Source organism: Mustela nivalis (genome assembly GCF_964662115.1).
Source record: "Mustela nivalis genome assembly, chromosome: 6".
Classification (NCBI taxonomy): domain Eukaryota; kingdom Metazoa; phylum Chordata; class Mammalia; order Carnivora; family Mustelidae; genus Mustela; species Mustela nivalis.
Genome location: NC_139025.1, coordinates 99661382 through 99679870, shown reverse-complemented (window position 1 = coordinate 99679870; position 18489 = coordinate 99661382). Strand labels below are relative to the sequence as shown.

Sequence of the window (18489 nt, the reverse complement as noted above, 5' to 3'; positions counted from 1 at the left end):
CCGCAGTGTGGGACAAATTTCCTGCTTGTGTGTGTGTGTGTGTGTGTGTGTGTGTGCAAAGTTCAACTAAGAATTTCAATAAACACTTAATCTTGATCTATTGCAACCCCCAACATGCAGCACGGAAAAAGAAACAGCAGTTTAAGTACGGGAAAGTTGAAAGGGAAGGAACCTCTCCAGCGTTTCTGGTAAGGGTGAAGCAGTTGTGCAGAGCTTCGGAATGGAAGGGCAACATATGTGCCTCAGTTGGACAAAACGCTTCTCCAGTCAAATCAACTGCTAGGCCTGCATGCTGGTACAAGGTGGAGGCCCACATAATGAGGGACAGACTCCTCGAGAAGCAGCGAGTGGATAATGCTACATAAGTATGGAATTATATACCGCATTTTCACCATTCTGTTTAATGAGAGCCGCCACCGCAGCGAATCACTTGCCACACAGCCGAAATGGGCCATTAGCTATCAAGGGAAAATTGTCTTTGCCGCTTTCAGCAGATGGAGCAAATATTTTACAAAGCAATTTTACATACCAAAAACATTTGTGTGCCTTGGTAATGTTGGCTGTTTTACATTATGTTACCTTCTACAGCAGCATAATTTTCCATCTCATCTAAGGCAAAGTTGGCATTTTTGATTTTTAAATTCTCAATTAACAATTAAACATGGAGTATTAAAGCAGTCCTTAAACTTTAAGTAGGTGTGGGAAGTAGTTTATGACTTGCTGAAGACATTTTCATTTTTCCTTCATCTTCTCAGCATATTTTTGCACTCTAAAGAGGGACTGTTCCTAATGATCTTAATGGAGAGAAATGAGTGAAAACTTCGCTACTGATTGCAGAATGAGAGTAACCAAAGCGCAGACGATCAGAACATTGGCTGGCTGAAAGCGTCCAGCACGGATTGTGGGCACACGGTTTAGACCACCCATTTGTATCTGCTTAAAATGTTTAAACTTCAAGCAACAGAAAATCCAACTCAAAATGGCTTGACTATCTATCTCAGCTAACTGAAAATCCAAGGACCAGTCTGACTTTGGACAAGGCTTAATCCAGTGGCTCAGTACCACGAGGGACTTGGTGACTCCATCGCTCCTCCTCCTTGCCCACAATCTCTGCCCCGCCCTCGGGCTGGCGGTCCGAAGGGTTGCAAGATGGCTGCCAGCAGCTCCTGGAGCTTGTCCTCGATTGAGACAATAGGAAGAAAGAACATTGCAGTTGAGGGTGAGCCAACCTCCATCAACTCGTACAGCTAAGAATGAGGTGGGGGCAGTTCCTCAAAGGGAGTTTGGGACATTGTTACCCTGACCAAGGGGATGAAGATGCTGGGCAGCCACCAACAGATGTCCCCTCCACCACTTTTTCATTAATTTGATAGCATAGCCTTAGCATCATGTGGTTGATCTAATCTGACCCAGTCTGACCATTCATGCCCGCTGGTAACAGTTACAGAAGCAGATCCCATGGCACTGTGGCGTCCTGGTAGCAACTGGATTTGAATCCCAGTTTGCTACTTCATGGCTGTGTGACATGAAATGAGAATGATAATATCTATTGCGAGAGTAGCTTTGAGTTAATAAATATTAAAAAATCTCTGGCGCAGGCCTGCGACATGGTAAGCTTTCAGTGAGAGCTATTATTTCACCTAGAAAATGCCTATGGTGGTAAATGCATCCTGTGCACAGCAAAGCAACCTTTCTCAATTTGCCCTCAAATTTGGAATCCCTCCCTTCTCTCCATCTTTGCCCCACCAGCCACCTTTCCTGGTGCCCACATTTTACCCTCTGAAGCAGGGTTGGTGAAGAAGACTCATCCAGCAGTCAGAGGCAGCCAGAGAGCTCCCACAGTCTCACCGCATGAGTGCAGGAGTCTCATCCCTTCTTCTGGGACATGAGGCATCTGACTTAGACGATCCATACGGCCCATTTCAACACTGACAGTCTTGCTTCATTTTTTAAGTCATTGTCCTGCCCTTCTAACCTTAGGCCACCTTCCATTCCTCTGTTTAAGGACAGAAGAAATCTTTATAAAACAGAACAATCCAACTAGGTCCCTTGGTTTCTCTTTTGAGCACCACCAATGTGTGATGTGAGAGATTGGAGGTGATTAGCCAAGAAGTGATTTTCCTTAATGTACCACCGCAGATTTAGCAAAGAAGCTTCTAGAGTAAAGTGAGTTTGGGTGGGGTTGATATTTAGAGCGTTCTAATTTGTATTCCTTCTTTCTTCTCTTCCATCCTCTCCAACACACGCGCACACACACACACACACACGTACTGAATTTACCTGGGAAAGTTAACTCTCTGGAGTTTGAAGTAGCTTTAGTCATTGAGGGCAGTATTAAATTGGATATGCTAGCGGCTTCCCCTGAGAGATCGTGAATTTACTTCAGACAGATATCTCTCCCTTCAAATTTACACTTTCTTGATAGAAAAAGAGAGTGGGCTGAGAGGCAAGGTCCATGCTTGATAGACTAGACTATCTAGGATGCCGTGGTGGGTCAGAGGGAGGCCCTATGTGCTATGCTCTGCAGGCATCTTGGAGCCTTCCAAGGTCATGACTATTGTCAGTGCTCCCTGGGGGTACTTGTGTTTACTGGAGAAAGGGGACAAGCATATGCAATGGCAAAGATGGGGCCAAAGTTTCTCCTGGATGGGATTTGCTCTCAAGCTCTCAGCTCCACCAAGGCCAGCAGCTAATGTGTGTTGGCCTAATCAGTGCAATGGTGATGGAAGAAAAATCTGTCATTCTGATTTTTTTTTTTCTCAAAAGGTAAAGTGAATTTTTCTAATATCATTTATCATCCACAAAATACATAGTTTCCTTCCCACACCTGCAGAGTTGTTAGCTCTAAATTATCTACTCCGCGCCAGTGATGGGACCTCTGAAACACTGACTGGGTAGTCTACCGCCTTGATGTGACTCCTTGAAGTGAAACCTTCTAACTACTCACTTCACAAGCTTATAGGATAGAGGTCCCTATTGCTGACTTGTAACAGACATTTTATGTATATGTATAAATACACACACACACACACACACACACACCCATATAGACACACTTCAGGAGGGTGAAAAGGGGGCAAAGAAAGCAAGCTAACACTCCTTCCTGCAAACCTCCCATTTTTTTCTGTCTTTAGTGCTGTGTTAATACTCACCCAGGAACAGAATCTGACAAGGGGAAAATAGCCTCTTCATTCTAGAGTTTCCGCCTCCCATTTGCAAAGCAGGGAACGCGATACTGCACAGGCTTACATCAGAGTCTTACTGTAGGGACCGAATGAGCTCATGGATGTGAGCCTACTATGACAAGGGAAAGCATTCTATACAGCTTTGACCCTTCCCTTGAACGCAGAGGTCTGTCTGGTGTGGTCAGGTGCATGGGAGTACACCGGCACCTGGGTGTCCTTGAGTCATTTTGAAGGAATAAGCCTGAATCGGTACAGATCTCCCCTTACCAACATCTGCTCTTGAAGATGTGGTAACTGTGTTCGAACTATGCAAGATGATCATCACTAGGGAACAGAAACTACCCCTCCGCCCTCGGAACTGGCTTCTGACATCAGAGAGCCCTCATTGCTCCCAAGAAAAGGGTGCTCTCACGTTGTCTCGCCACAGCGTTGCTGGAGTCCTCTGTGCCTGGCTCTGAGCTCGGGCCTCACCCACCCATGCACAGGCAGCTTCCAAGCTGAAGGGTTGTTTGTAGGGGTGGTGGAGATAAAACAGCTCTTACATGGAATGTCAGTTTGCTGCCTTTTCTTGAATATATGAGCTGCAGGTCCAGCGCGGTAGGGGTGGGGCAAAAATTCTCTTTTCGTTGGTGCTAAGGCCGTTCTTAGCATACTCCTCCTCTGTCCCATCAGATACCTTCAAACAAATTCACTGAAGAGCTAATACCTTCCCCCTATTCCAAGCTGTATCTTTTTCTTAGAGAGATAATCATGGCCCCAAGCTGCCTCCATGTGCCCCAGCATCCCCTAGCGAACACCACCCCACCAGTGCCTTCAGCTGTGTATTTCTCATGATGGGACACCGTTCCTCCTCCTGATTCCTGCAGCCGACTTTCCTCTAGGAAATTACCCCCCTTGCTGTGGCTTTGTGCACAGCATCAATGCTGCGGGTCGGGCAGAACGGCTGGCTGTGTGAGCAGAGGCAGCGGCGGCCGGTTGGCACGGCGTCCAGATGCCTCAGCCCTACGAGTTCATTATTGGCCCTCACATAGCGTGTTGCATCTGAGGTGACACTTCATAAATGTCACTTCGTTTATCTTCCCAATGCCCCTCAGAGGCAGGGAATCCCATAATATCCACCCAGGAAGCATGGCTGGTTCTTAAGTGGTCATCCCCCCAGGTGGTGCCTGGGCAGCAAGGAGGTTAGGCCTGTTGAGTGGTTTCACATTTTCCCTTATTCTGGAACTTCAGCTGCTCAGGGCTGTGTTTGTGTTTAACTACCACCATGATTCATTCCACATTTAGTGTTCCCTGTGCAGAGCACTGGGGCAAATGACCTCAAAGCCACTGACCACACCCTGAGGGAACCCCCCCCACCACCACCCACCCAGAGCTGGAGAGCACAGAGAAAGTATACCCAGCTGGTGACAGAGAAGCCTTCCTGGGGGAGGTGTGACTGGGACTAACTCGCGATGAGGAGGAGGCAGCAGAAAGAAAGGAAGGCAGGCTGAGGAAAGAGACCGAACAGGAGAGTTTGGGACAAGCGTGGGAGCTGGAGAGGAGAGAGGTGAGGCTACATTAGGAATCACGGGCCGAGTCACAGTGGCCCCTCTTCATGCGTTATCTGGGAGTCTCAACTTGATCCTCAAGTTGATGGAGATCTAGTTTCAAGATTTAGGTAGCAAGGTTCCCACCTGTTCCTTCACTGACGGTACTCCATCTCCACGACCTAAAACACAAAGACACTCTTTTCCCCAACTTCAGCTACTTAAGAGGAAGGCCTGACATTTGGTCATTTTTCCTCCCGTTGCTTTTATTGTAGCAAATACATATAACATAAAATTTACCATCTTTAACATTATTTTTTAAAGATTTTATTTATTTATTTGACAGAGATCACAAGTAGGCAGAGAAGCAGGCAGAGAGAGAGGAAGAGAAGCAGGTTCCCCACTGAGCAGAGAGCCGGATGCGGGGCTCCATCCCAGGACCCTGGGATCATGACCTGAGCCGAAGGCAGAGGCTTTAACCCACTGAGCCACCCAGGCGCCCCTCATCTTTAACATGTTTAAGTGTACATCCCTGTGGTCATAAATATGTTTGTAACCCTGGGCAGCCATTGCCACCATCCATCTCCCTAGCTCTTCTCATGGTGTGAAACTCGATCTCTGCACCCACGCAGCACCAACTCCCCATTCCCCCCACCTCCAGTCCCAGACAGACCACTATACTGTCTATCTCTGTGATTTCGATACTCTGCATACCTGTAATTTATTGATACATACATGAGTAAATGAATAACTGAGTTCTTTCTCTTTGGACTGTCTTGATATGAATAGCCACACAGGAGATGATGGCCCAGATGTCTTAACACTTTTTAGAAGCAGGACCGGGAAGACCCTTTAACCATGGGTGAACAGAAAAGAAGCCTCCACGGTCAGGCTTCTATGGGCTTTCCCAGAGCAGGGTGGGAATCGACAGCCATGCCCGGGCCTCCCAGCTTTGGGGCACCTCATAAATCACAGACACTTGGTCTTCTTCAGTAGACTAGAATGCTTTTAACTGAAACAAGTGCCAAATGAAAAGAAAGTTGGGTTTGGGGGACAGTGTTCCAAGTAGGAGTAATGAGGGGGTCCAATCGTTGGAACTCTGCGCTGTGTAAGGTGGTTTATGACTGAGATGCAGGATTCTGAAGGCCTGAGGCAATGTCCAGTGAAAAGGAGAGGAAATGTGTACATGAGGCAGAATATGCAAGGCAAAATGTCCCCTGCTTTGACAGCAATTTTCCTGCCTCCACTTCCCAAGGCAGAGGCTTGTGGTCTGAGCCTGCTTCCCCAGCCCTTCAGAACAGACCTCCAGCTCCTGCACAGTGACTCACCCGAACCTGCTGGCCGGACACCCTCCCCTTCTCATTGGTATTTTTGTTTTGTATGTCAAGCACTTACTAAGCTAACTAATGAGACTCTCCCACCAGGATTTTCTTGATATTTCAGAAATTATTCAGATGATTTGGACCTGCCTAGAGTATATGCTCAGATATCTGTCTTCTATTATAGATTTTGAGAGGGCACTGGACCCAAAATGAAACAGATATCCCAGGGAGCTGGGGGTGAAGAGCGGCGGGGCGGGGGGGGGGGGCAGGACAACCACTTTGTTAATGTCAGGGAAGTTGGAAATAAATTAGTATACAGATTATTTCTAAGATTCCTTTCAACCCCACTCACCGAAGCGGTGGATTCTTTCCCGATTCTTCCAAATTACTGAGCACTCACACATAGATCCAGAAGGTCCCCAGCAACCCAAAGCAAGCCTGAGTTGTACTTGTCAGCGTCCCATATTTTGAATATGAATATTGCCCATCAAATGGTTTTACATCTAGTGCCCTGCCCTACTTCTGCCAGAAATAAAATCTAAAGAGATGGCTTTTATTTGAAAATTTTTAGAGATTCTACTAAGACTACCCAGAAAAAAAAAAAAAATGACTCTGGCAACCTGAAGCTTTTTATATCAGAAAGTCCGGCATCTTATTCTTTAGGGAATTTCCAGCTGTTTTCATTTTGACGCAGGGCTCTGTGGTTTGGGTTATTTGATGATGGTAAGGGGGCTTGTCTCAGGTCCAGTCAGATGAGGCTGTGACCTAGCGGGCACTGCCAGCTCTCCTTCCCACCTCACTCTTCCAACCTGTTCCCACCTATAACCCCACCTTTATAGGATCAGCCTGAAGTTTAAGGCTTTGACCCCATGGCTATAGGATGTGGAGGCCCCCCAACAAGGGGGAAAGGACACAGTGCCAAAGAAAGACCCTTTTTTTTTTTTAAGATTTTATTTATTTATTTGACAGACAGAGATCACAAGTAGGTAGAGAGGCAGGCAGAGAGAGAGGAGGAAATAGGTTCCCTGCTGAGCAGAGAGCCCGATGCGGGACTCGATCCCGGACCCTGAGCCGAAGGCAGAGGCTTAATCTACTGAGCCACCCAGGCGCCCCCAAAGAAAGACCCTTTTAACTCCGTAATTTCTCCCAGGGTCAGCCCGGTTAGGGTCATAGAATAAAAAACGTTCGGATCTGAAGGATCTTAGGGACAAGGTAACGAAGCCCCATCTTACAATAAAGGGAAACTGAGGCTCAGAGCGAAGAGGCCCACTGCCCAAGGACACTCAGCTGGTCAGCTGCAGTGGGTCTGCAGCCGGGTTTCCTCACGTCCAGACGGAAGGCCGCCCTTCGGAGACAAGAGGCATGACTAGCAGCAAAATGTAGGGGCCAAATCACTTTGAAATATGAAAACTGAAATGCCCGGAAAATTAGAGCAAAATTTCAAAATGGCTTTCTGACTCTGGGTAAACAGTAACCACATTTTTTTTGCCTGTTGGAGGCCTGGTTTTTAATCACTCCACAAGCAGTTTTCATTTCTGTAGTAAAATTGCTTGTGGTTCTATTTAATTTGTTTCTGCAGGAGCCAGCTTTGGTGAAGATCTCCGAGGAGCTGGCGGGCATTTTAGCACAGCACGCACAGCCAGTCAATGAGAAACGGTTCCCGACGTGGAGGAAATTCCTCCAAACATTTCTCTGTCAAGGTAAATAAGACTGTAAAGTTTCTACTGAGGATTGGTCCGCACAACCTTGAATCCCTAGTTTGCGGTCAACCTCACGCCGATTTAAATCCCTTGCCTCTCTTGTGTTGGTTTTACATCAGTGCTCCTACAAGCAGACTTCCTTCTCGCTTTTGAAGTTTGTCTGGAAATTTAACTTGCGCCCAGTCTCTGACATGAACGGGAGCTGTGTGCAGCAGGCGTGGTGAGCACAGCTCGGGACCCTACCCTGCCTTTGCACCTCGGACTTCCCCTGACAGGTGGGCTTTAGAGTCGGACAACCGGGTTGTGGAGCTCATCCCTAACCTCGAACAAAGTTCTAAAACTCTCAGAGTCCTGGTTTCCTCCCTTACCAACCTCACAGGGTTGCTGGGGGAATCCAACACAATATGGATGTGACCGTTTCTGCCACACAGCCTCAGCGTGGGTCTTTAATAAGTGTTAGTCTCCCCTTCCCTTTTGTGAGACAGCGGAAATGGTCTCTCCCCCACTTCCGAAGGCACAGCTTCTAAGTAAGGATCCTCCACCGCCCTTCCATCCTCCTAACTCACCCTTTGCTCGAAGGACATGAGGGGGTGTGTGGATGAGGGGCTGAATGGAGCGAGTGATGCTTGTCCCCAGTTGCAGAGGTCCCTGTGGGGACCACATGTCCACGCAAGGCCCCTCCTTCTTAGGAAGTTCCAGCCTAAGGCAGGTAGTCTTACCTGCTTACCCTCGTGAAGGACACAAGGAGGCTAGGGTAACAGGCCACAGAAGGTATCTTTACACTCTATTCACTGCTGTCAGGTGATCCTAAAGGTGATTAGATTAACATTAATATGTGATAATATCCTAACATGACGTCAGATAAGGGCAGCAACGACTGCACAAGACTGATCACAGCACAGTGGAGACCACATGGTGAGCACCGGGAGTGTTTATCATGTGCTGGACACTATTATTTGATCCCCCCCAACAATCCTATCAGGTGGGTACCATTGTCATTCTTGTTTTACAGAAGGGGAAATGGAGGTACAAAAGATTAAGTGATTCGCCCCAAATCATCCCGGAGGCTACCTCTGTGTTGTTCCGGGAGTCCTGGTGGGACCCAGCGGGTATATTTATCAAGGAACACATCCCTAGTTCGGTGTATGAGAGAGCACCGGAAAGGACAGATGCGTGGCTTGTTGGAAGGCACAGGGTGGGCAGTGTGGAGTCGGGGGGAGTAGAGAACACCCTGTTATTGCATTAGTCAAGCTGGGGGTTGGATGGTCAGCGATCTAACAAGCATGATGTAAGGGGCTTGTTCACTGATGCGGGGAGAAGAGGAGATGACGCAGGATCTCCAGTGTGCTCTCAGATCCAAACTTCCGTGATTCTACAAATTTCCACATGCACCCACTGACAGAGAAGTAAAACTAACAGAGTCACCCCCATATGCATAAATGGGAGAGAATAAGGTACCTACAACAAAACCAGTCAAGAAGAAGGGATTCTTTTTGTTAGGACAGGGAGACCCTGAAGATCTCCAGGTGCATCCAGGATAGGACTTAGGGAGTTTCCAAATCATCCAAGGTCAGCCTGCAAACCGTCCTCTAATCTAGTTCTTGTCATGGGAGCTTTGTAGCTTAGAAAGTGTTTTCCCAGCTACGGTCTCACCTGAGCTCTATAAGCTGGGGCTGAGCCTCGACCTCCTATTCATCTCTACCCTTTCTTCCTTTCTTTCAGCCATTGTAAACACAGTAACTATTTATGAGAAGCAGAACAAGCTTTATGAAGCCAACTTTCTAGTTGGAGAGATGGGCTCAAAGCTAGGAAGTCACTGGGCAAAACCATACAACAAATATATGGTGGATAGTAATACAGTTAGACCCTACAATTTTAATACGTCTCAAAAACCCAGTTCCAGGAAGTCATGTGTTTCCAAACCTCTGCCTGGCTCTGAGCGCAGTGCATACAGCAGGCCCTGCGTAAATGCTCACTGGCCAAGCCAGGCCATCACCCACCCCCCCACACACACACCTGCGGTTTCCTGACTCCCATGCCACGTGTCTCACCACCTTCCACTCTTTCCTGTTTCATTTCCCTTCTGCTCTCTCGGGTGTGCTTATGGCCACAAAACGTGCTACGCATTCAGCTTCTACCTTGTCACAGGGCTATCATCCAAGGCAATATACTTTTTAAAAAGAGGAATTCATGGCTTTGAAAGGAAAAAAAGTTAACAGTGAAAAAGCCATGATCATAATGCTGAGAAGACCTTATGAATCAGCTACCTTGAAGTAAAACAAAACAAACTCAAGTAATCTTGGATGTAGAAAGGATAATATGGTTCTTGGAGGCACCATCTTTCAAAATATAGGTGGTGGCTTAAAGCCACATAGTTAATTCACTCAACAGAGGCGCAATTGGTATTTGTGTTTGTTTTTTGTAGATTTTGTTGTTTTGTTGCACTTACCTTGCTAATTCCCCAACAACCTGTGTTTAGGTGCAGCACACACTAGTGGGCCCCATATAAAGCAAAGCACATCTCATACTAACTAGATATAGGAGTTTTCCTTCTGAAACTCAGCTTTCCTTAGGGCCGGCTCCCAACAAACATAGACACTTAAGGAAAGTGCCTTTTGTGTAAAGTAACAGATGGCTGCATCTGGGAATTGCTAAAGTCTCAGGATCTAACCATATATGATGTTTGAAGCCTGGGGGCAGAGGTCACCTCCTAACAAATTTGTGAAATATGCACCAAGTTTGTCTTAATGCTCTCGGGCTCCAAGGTCCACCCTGTCTAGGGACTGCTTCTTTGTTTTTACTTTTAAGTTATGCTATCTTATTCTTTATAAGTAATACTAAAATCTTTCTTCTATACAAGGTATATAGTCAGTAAGATTCTTGTGGGGCCTACAATTAAACATCAGGGCCGTGTATGTTCTGTGGACATGACTAAGGACATGACTAAGCTGACTCGCAAAATTAGCCTGGTCTCACATCGTTGCTGTGGCTGAGCATCAGGTCGGCCTCTGTGATTTCTGTTATTCAGAGCAAAAGGGAAAGTATGATTAATTGTAAAGCTTTCATTATCAGTAGGGACCCTTCTTCAATAATGGCAGCATCTCCTGCACTCCACATTAAAAAAAGAAAAAAAAAAAAAAAGCCTGACGACTTGGTGTAGGAGTGCTTTGACATAAGAGTCAGTATTCTCCTATTACGGATACAAGTTCTAACCTATTGAAACTTCAAAAAACAGTGAAATTGGGAGCCTGGGTGGCTCAGTCGTTAAGTGGCTGCCTTTGGCTCAGGTCATGTCCTGGGATGGAGCCCTACCTTGCACTCCCTGTTCGGCAGGAAGCCTGCTTCTCCCTCTCCTGCTCCCCCTGCTTGGGTTCCCTCAGTCTCTGTGTCTCTCTCTGTCAGATAAATAAAACCCTTAAAAATAAAAAAAGTTTTTAAAAAAGCAGTGAAGTTGAACAGAAAGAGGACTTGTCATCAAACTATAAACGTGGACAACGGGCAGTTCATTCCCCCTGAGGGATTTGCCTATGGTCCTTGGGTCCACTGTTTATGTTATGAATAGGCACAGCCTTGATGATCTTATGATGTCTTTATGGTGAATGAAACCTGACATTCATTGAGTCCTAGTATATGCCAAGTACTGGAATAAATACTATAGATAGAGTATCTCTAAGATTCACAACAATCTGGTGAGGTAGGTTTTATTATCCCCATTTTATAGATGACGAAACAGGAAGTTCAGAGAATTGAAACTATTTGCCCGAAGTTTCACAAGACATGGCAGATGCAGGATCTGAGCCGAAGTCCATCTGCCAAAGCCCGAGATTTTTCCTCCTGTGCTATGTGGACACAATCACATGGGCCCACCTTTTCACCTACTCCATGCTTTTCCCACCAGGAGGCACGATGGAAGCGTACCCACCCGCAGGAAGTGTCACCAACCTGACGGTGGACATGCTGATTGAGCCCAATGGAGAAGTCAGAGTGCTGTCCACGGGGGACCAGCTCCATGCAGAAGGCCCCTTCATCTCTACTGGTACCACCATGCCTCAGACCTCAGTGGATCCCCAACTCCTCTGTTCTTTGTGCCTCAAGATTGGAAAGGCTTGTAAAATGAAAAATGTGGTTGGTTACTTTTCTATAGACCTGGTGACATTTATTGATCCAACCACCCTGGAACAACAGGTAAGTTGACGCCTCGTGAAATACTAAAATATGTAAAGACTCCATGCCATCCGCATCTAATCTACAGGGAATATCAGCGTCTTGCTGAGACTCAGTGCTCCTCGGAGGAGCTGCCTCTGTAAATTCCGCATTTACGGGGTCTGTGCCCAGGATCTTCTCATTTGGGTACTGCTGGAATTTCAAAGACTAGAACTCATCCCACATAGCTCATTCAGTAGGGCCTTGATTCTGCCCACTAGGGTTCTGCCTGTGTCTTATCATGAGACTATTTTATGCCATCCAGGGACTGAGCTTGTCTAAAACTTGTGCTTAAATAGAACGTCAATCACTAGAAAGGAGTTAAGAGAGTCCTTGTTTCCATTCTTTTTCTTATCAGTAGTTCACCAGCTACTTAAGTTGTCCATTATTTCTTTCTTAAAAATGTATTGGGATGGGGCGCCTGGGTGGCTCAGTGGGTTAAGCCTCTGCCTTCAGCTCAGGTCATGATCTCAGGGTCCTGGGATCAAGTCCCGCATCGGGCTCTCTGCTCAGCAGGGAGCCTGCTTCCCTCTCTCTCTCTCTGCCTGCCTCTCCGTCTACTTGTGATTTCTCTGTGTCAAATAAATAAATAAAATCTTAAAAAAAAATGTATTGGGATGGACATATTGCATCAATATAAAAAGGCGATAATAGTAATATAATAAACATCCTGTGCCTCCACTCAGCTTACGAAATAAAGCGGTGCCGATATCACCTCCAGTCCTGTGCACTTCTTGCCACTCGTAATGTGGCCCTTCTTCCTCCCAGAGGCAGCCACAGGCTTATAACTGGGCTCTGATTCCTTTCCACATCTTTAGGCTTTGATAACCCATGGAGGAACCCATAAACGATAGTTTCATTTTGCTGTTTTAAAACTTTTTATAGATAACATGCTATATGTTGTTATCGTATAACAGGCTTTTATTTATTCAATATTTCATCTGTAAGATTCTTCATATGCATTTGTGTGGCTCTGACGTAGAATGGTCTAGATAACTTCAGCCTTTTTTGCTTTGCTTTTCACTGCTCCCGCCAAAATTATAATGTTTAGATTCAGTATGACTTGACAGGACTCTGTTTTAAAAACGTTGAGTTCTACCTCGGTAAGTGCTGGGTGACCAGACCTCCATCAACAGGGTGAAATGGCCTCTGTCCTCCCTCTCCTGATATCCTCTGGCCGTCCAACATTGTAAATGCACTTTAGTTGTTTCATATTCATTATTCTCGGTTTTATGGGTCTCCATTTCATTCAGATGATGGTTTCAAAGTGAGAGTTTATGTTTTGGGCAGCGTTCAGCTTGCTCAATAATCATTTTCCATTTGCCTTCCTGAGCCCTTGATCATTTCTGCATTCCTTTCTCAGGCCCGCACGCGGAGAGAGAAAGGACAAACTGAAGGGCATCCAGAAATCTACCTGGGGTGGAGGGACGACAGAAACAATGCCCTCTGGTGAAAGAGCTGGTGGCAGGGAAGCAGGGGAGGCTTCCCTCCCCAAACATTTGTCATGAGAAAGGAGGATTCAATCTGTGATCCCTGGGGCAGGAGGAGGATGGAACTAAGGGGACTGTTGTCTTGTGGGTTTTATTTATTCAAGTTTGGTATGGGGAAAATTGCATGGCAGGGAGAGGGATGTTCAAACACAGAGCTGGACCTGTCTCTGGGCTTACTATCCTTCTGAACTTCAGGGATTAAAGTCCCAACCTTACCTTGGCTGGTCCCATGTGCCCTGCTGGCCTTTTCTCACCTAACTCCCCCTCTTTTTCTCTCTTCCAACCACACTGGCCTCTCTCAGTTCCCTTACTCATCATACTACTTCCTGCCACAGGGCCTTTACATGCACTGCCCCTCTGCCCAAAATGTTCTTGCCTCTTCTTTTTTACCTAGTAACCCCCTTTCCACCAATCATATTTCAGCTCGAGCCATGCTTTCTTAGAGAAGCCTTCCTGACCTCCCTGACAAAGTCTAGTTTCCCTCTTTTGAGTTCTTACATCACCAAGTACCTCTCCTTTCCCACCACTTTAGCCTAGTTATAATTTTAAATGTATTTATATGATTATCTGATTACAGCTACCTCCCTCTTGTAGACTGTAAGCTCCCCACTCAATTCTCTTTTTTGTACGAGGTCTCTTTTGCTCCCCACTCAATTCTCAACACTATTTCTGCCCTGGTCCACAGCAGGTATTCAGTAAATATGTGTTGAAGGAAGAACGAATGGAAGGAAGGAACAACAGATATTCTAGCAGATACTAGATGGGGTGCCAAGATTTTAGAGAATGAATTCAGGCATCAACTAATGGATGAGATAAATAAATACTAACCCATAATTCTGTGACTTTATCATATTAAGACCTCTCCTTGTCCCTTCCTGTTAATACCTGAATATACAGTTATTTGTGTTACAATTTTCAATAGAACAGTATTGGAAGAAGTGCTCAGTGAGTACACCAAAGGGTGTTTTTACATTGACAAGGGAAGTAGATTTAGCTCAGTGTGAGTGTATATAGGTATATAGACATATAGATATATATGTAAAATAATAAAATATAACATATATAAAATGATATGATTATATATAATAAAAGTATAAATTTAAAAGTATAAATAATAAATACATAAGTAAATATATAAATAAATATATTAAATTTTTATTTATAATAAGTATAATATATATAATGAAAATTTCTTTTGCAAAAATCACTGGCATACTTTAGCCATTTTGCAAGTACCATCACTTCAGAAAGCACCTTAGTTTCTTTCCTAGTTGGCATGCTTTGTGGTATCAGTGAAGATACTGGCGTATTATCATCTTATTTTTGCCAGCCTGATGGGGGGAAATGTTATCTTGTCTTCCTCAGTATTTCTTTGATTTTCAGTGATGATACATATCATCTTCTTATGTATTTTGTCTTAATTCCCTTATCATATCTTTTACGCCACTTAAATTGGACTATAATGCAAATGTTGATTTGTGGAAGCTCTTTTTACATAAGCAACTCTTATCCTTTGTTACACAAGTTACAAATACATTGTTCTAGATTGTCATTTGTGGCTTTTCCTTCTTTTTTCCAGCCATGTTTCTCCATCATAAAATCATTACTTTTTCCTTTGTCATTGATTAGTAATATTTTGTAGAAAGGTGTTCCAAGAGTACACCAATATTTTATTCCTCATCAAATTTCTTCCCATGAAACTTAGCAGCCACTGTCAACTTTCTCCTGAGTCTGCCATCACTGTGATAGTGGTAACTTTCTTTTTTTTTTTTTTAAGGGTTTTATTTGACAATTATTTGACATGACAAGTGGGCAGAGAGATAGACAGAGAGAGGGGGAAGCAGGCTCCCCACTGAGCAGAGAGCCCGATGTGGGGCTCAATCCCAGACCCTGAGATCATGACCTGAGCCGAAGGCAGAGGCTAAATCCACTGAGCCACCCAAGTGCCCCATATAGTGCTGACTTTCTATCATGTTTTCTATATTTATTAATTGGCAATATATTGCAAACAAGAGTTTTTCCTTTCCATCTTTCATTTATGTATGTCTTCATATATGTAATTATAGAAGTTTGAATGTGTCAGTTTCTATGTTCTTTAGTTGTATTTTGATGTTCTCAATATTTTGATGCTCAAAGTGTTCCAGATTTGGCTACTGGGAGAACTTCAGGGTGACTCTTGTGTTCTTTGGACATGTCCCCATCATTCTGTGAGCATGTCTTACTTTCTATCACAAAGGGATAGTCCAGGTTCATCTTACATTCTCCCTGTCACAGACCTAGGATCAACCCAAGAGCCTAGGGTCCTTGCGGTGGAAGATGGTATTAAGATCTGGGCTTGGGGGCGCCTGGGTGGCTCAGTGGGTTAAGCCGCTGCCTTCGGCTCAGGTCATGATCTCAGGGTCCTGGGATCGAGGCCCGCATCGGGCTCTCTGCTCAGCGGGGAGCCTGCTTCCTCCTCTCTCTCTCTGCCTGCCTCTCTGCCTACTTGTAATCTCTGTCTGTCAAATAAAAAAATAAATAAAATCTTAAAAAAAAAAAAAAGATCTGGGCGTGGTGTAGGCATTGCTACTGAAGTGTCACTGCTTCCATTCGCTCTCAGTGGACAGAGCTCAGAAGTTCATGTATTATATATGGATCATACACACAGACACACAGACACACAAATGAATGTACCTATAACTATTCCTATATCTATCAGTGCATATATATTTTAAATCCATGCATTTCTACCAATATCTCTAATATCAGTTCAGCACTTCAGGAATCTTCCTAGACTTCCCCTTTTCCACACTTAAAAATAAGTACCTTCTCCAACAGTGAGAAATCTGAGCCTCTTTACCCTCAATATATTATATGCTTCTTTCTCAATGTATTTGTTTGTTCAGTGTACCAATCTCCCAACCAATCCTGCTGTCTTCTTCACCTGCCACACCTGTGCCCCACCCATGCACCTCCTGTACTTGGACACAGAACCCTGTCATTTGTGTTTTATTTGTAATATTCTTTGTCATACTAAAGTTTCAAAGAGTCGAATCTAGCTCTTTTTCTAAATTACTATATTATTTTAATCTTATCTTTCTTTCTCTTAGCCTCAGTTTTCTCGGCTATGAAGTGAGTAGGTTTACTTATTTGACTTCTTAGAAAACTTCCCATTTAAAAATTATGTATGTCAATAATATTCTCATGGTACTTACTTTTGTACTCAAAATTAATACTAAGAAGAAGAGGAATCTGCTTTTAAGAAATATCACAAGGATACGACCACAAAGGTTTACATATGCATATGTTAACCAGCACATTACTAAGGACAGCATAAATTTTCAAACAGCCTAAATTCCATAGTAGAGAATTTGTTAAGCAAATTATGTTAGAGCAATAGAACTGAATGCTATGAAAATAGTAGAAATCAGGTTTTTAAAGAATATTTAAGAAGAAGCTATTTATAGAATAGTTGAAGGCTGGGAATACCTGGATGGCACAGCTGGTTCAGCATCTCACTTTTGGTTTTGGCTCAGGTCATGATCTCAGGAGTGAGATCGGGTCCGTGTCAGGCTCTGCACAGAGTATCGAGTCACTTGAGATTCTCTCTCCCTCTGCCTCTCCTGCTCGTGCTTTCTCTCTCTTTCTCCCGCTCTCTCAAATAAATCAATCTTTAAAAAAAGGGCGGGGGTGGGGGGTGCACACCTGGGTGGCTCATTTGCTTTCAGCTCAGGTCACGATCCCAGAATCCCGGGATCAAGTCCTGCATCAGACTCCCAGCTCCATGGGGAGTCTGCTTCTCCCTCTGACCTTCTCGCCTCTCGTGCTCTCTCTCGCTGTCTCCTCTCTCAAATCAATCAATAAAATCTTTAAAAAAAAAAAAAAAAAGAATAGTTGAAAGGTGAAATGTAGGTTACAAAACAATACATGAAACATGATGCCCATTCTATAAAAAGAAAAAATACATATATACAGAGCAAAAAAAAGAACCAAAAGAAATACACTAAGAAGTTACAAGTCATTCTTTCTGGATTGGAGGACTGAGGGGGTAGTAGGCAGAGCGATGGCCCCCAAAGAGAACCACGTTCTAAGCCCTCAAGTCTGTGAATGTCACCCTATGCAGTAACATGTGTATGTGATTAACTTAAGGATCTTGAGAGGGGAAGATCAGTCTGGACTATGCAGGAGGCCCATGAAATCCCAAGGGTTCTACTAGCTTTGAAAATAGAGGAAGTGACCGTGAGCCGGGGAATGCAGAGAGCCTCCGGGAGACAGACAAGGCAAGGAAACAGATGCTCCTGAGAACATCCAGGAGGAATAAAACCCTGCTGACACGTTGATTTTAGCCCAGTGAGGCTTCTGACTTCCAACCCTTTAAGCAACTAAGTTTATGGCAACTTATTACAGCAGCAATAGAAAACTAATACAGAGTGACTTCTATTTTGTTCTTTGGGCTTTCCGCATTTGCATTTTCAAAAGTAAGCATTATTACATTTGTAATCAGAAAAAATATGTGAATAATGATCATCACAAATTTGTATAGAATGTCATAGCTTACAAAGCACTTTCACAGACATGCCCTTACAGACACACATGTCCTTCAACAGATGTAAGAGGCAGTAAACAGGGGACAGCGTCCATCTCACATCTTTGCTCTCTGGGCCGAGCTGAGCCCCCATAACTTACCGTGGTAAAACCAAAAAGGACTGAGAGCCAGAAAAAAGAGACATACAATGACAGTGGTACACCAACAACAGGCCCACAATTGTGAATCGGCTTCAGATAAGAGTGTGGAAAATCCTGTTCAGCTTTAAGGAGATGAGAGTAAGGTTCTAAGGTAGTAAAACGAAGGAAAATTTTGGAAATATAGCCATATTTAAATATTGAGAACATCCACCAGAACACAGGGTTATTGGGAATAAAAGAAAAAAGGGCCAGTAAATAAGTCACAGGGATAGAAAGTACAGAATAGGGATCACAGTCGATAACATTATAATAACTTGGTATAGTGACAGATGGTAACCAGGCTTATCACAGTGAGCATGTAGCAATATATATATGTATATCTTGTACACCTGAAACTG

General features: G+C 44.4%; 1 protein-coding gene across 7 annotated transcripts in view; it reads left to right on the top strand.

The window, feature by feature from the left end:
* The window catches only part of IQCH (IQ motif containing H), a 191303-nt gene that overhangs the window by 125721 nt on the left and 47093 nt on the right, over positions 1-18489 (top strand). For all 7 annotated transcript variants that reach the window (XM_082736986.1, XM_082736985.1, XM_082736980.1 and 4 more), the window contains 2 exons: positions 7613-7733; positions 11632-11918. In XM_082736986.1, coding sequence (XP_082593112.1) covers positions 7613-7733; positions 11632-11918 — 408 coding nt within the window. The remainder of the gene's footprint in view (positions 1-7612; positions 7734-11631; positions 11919-18489) is intronic.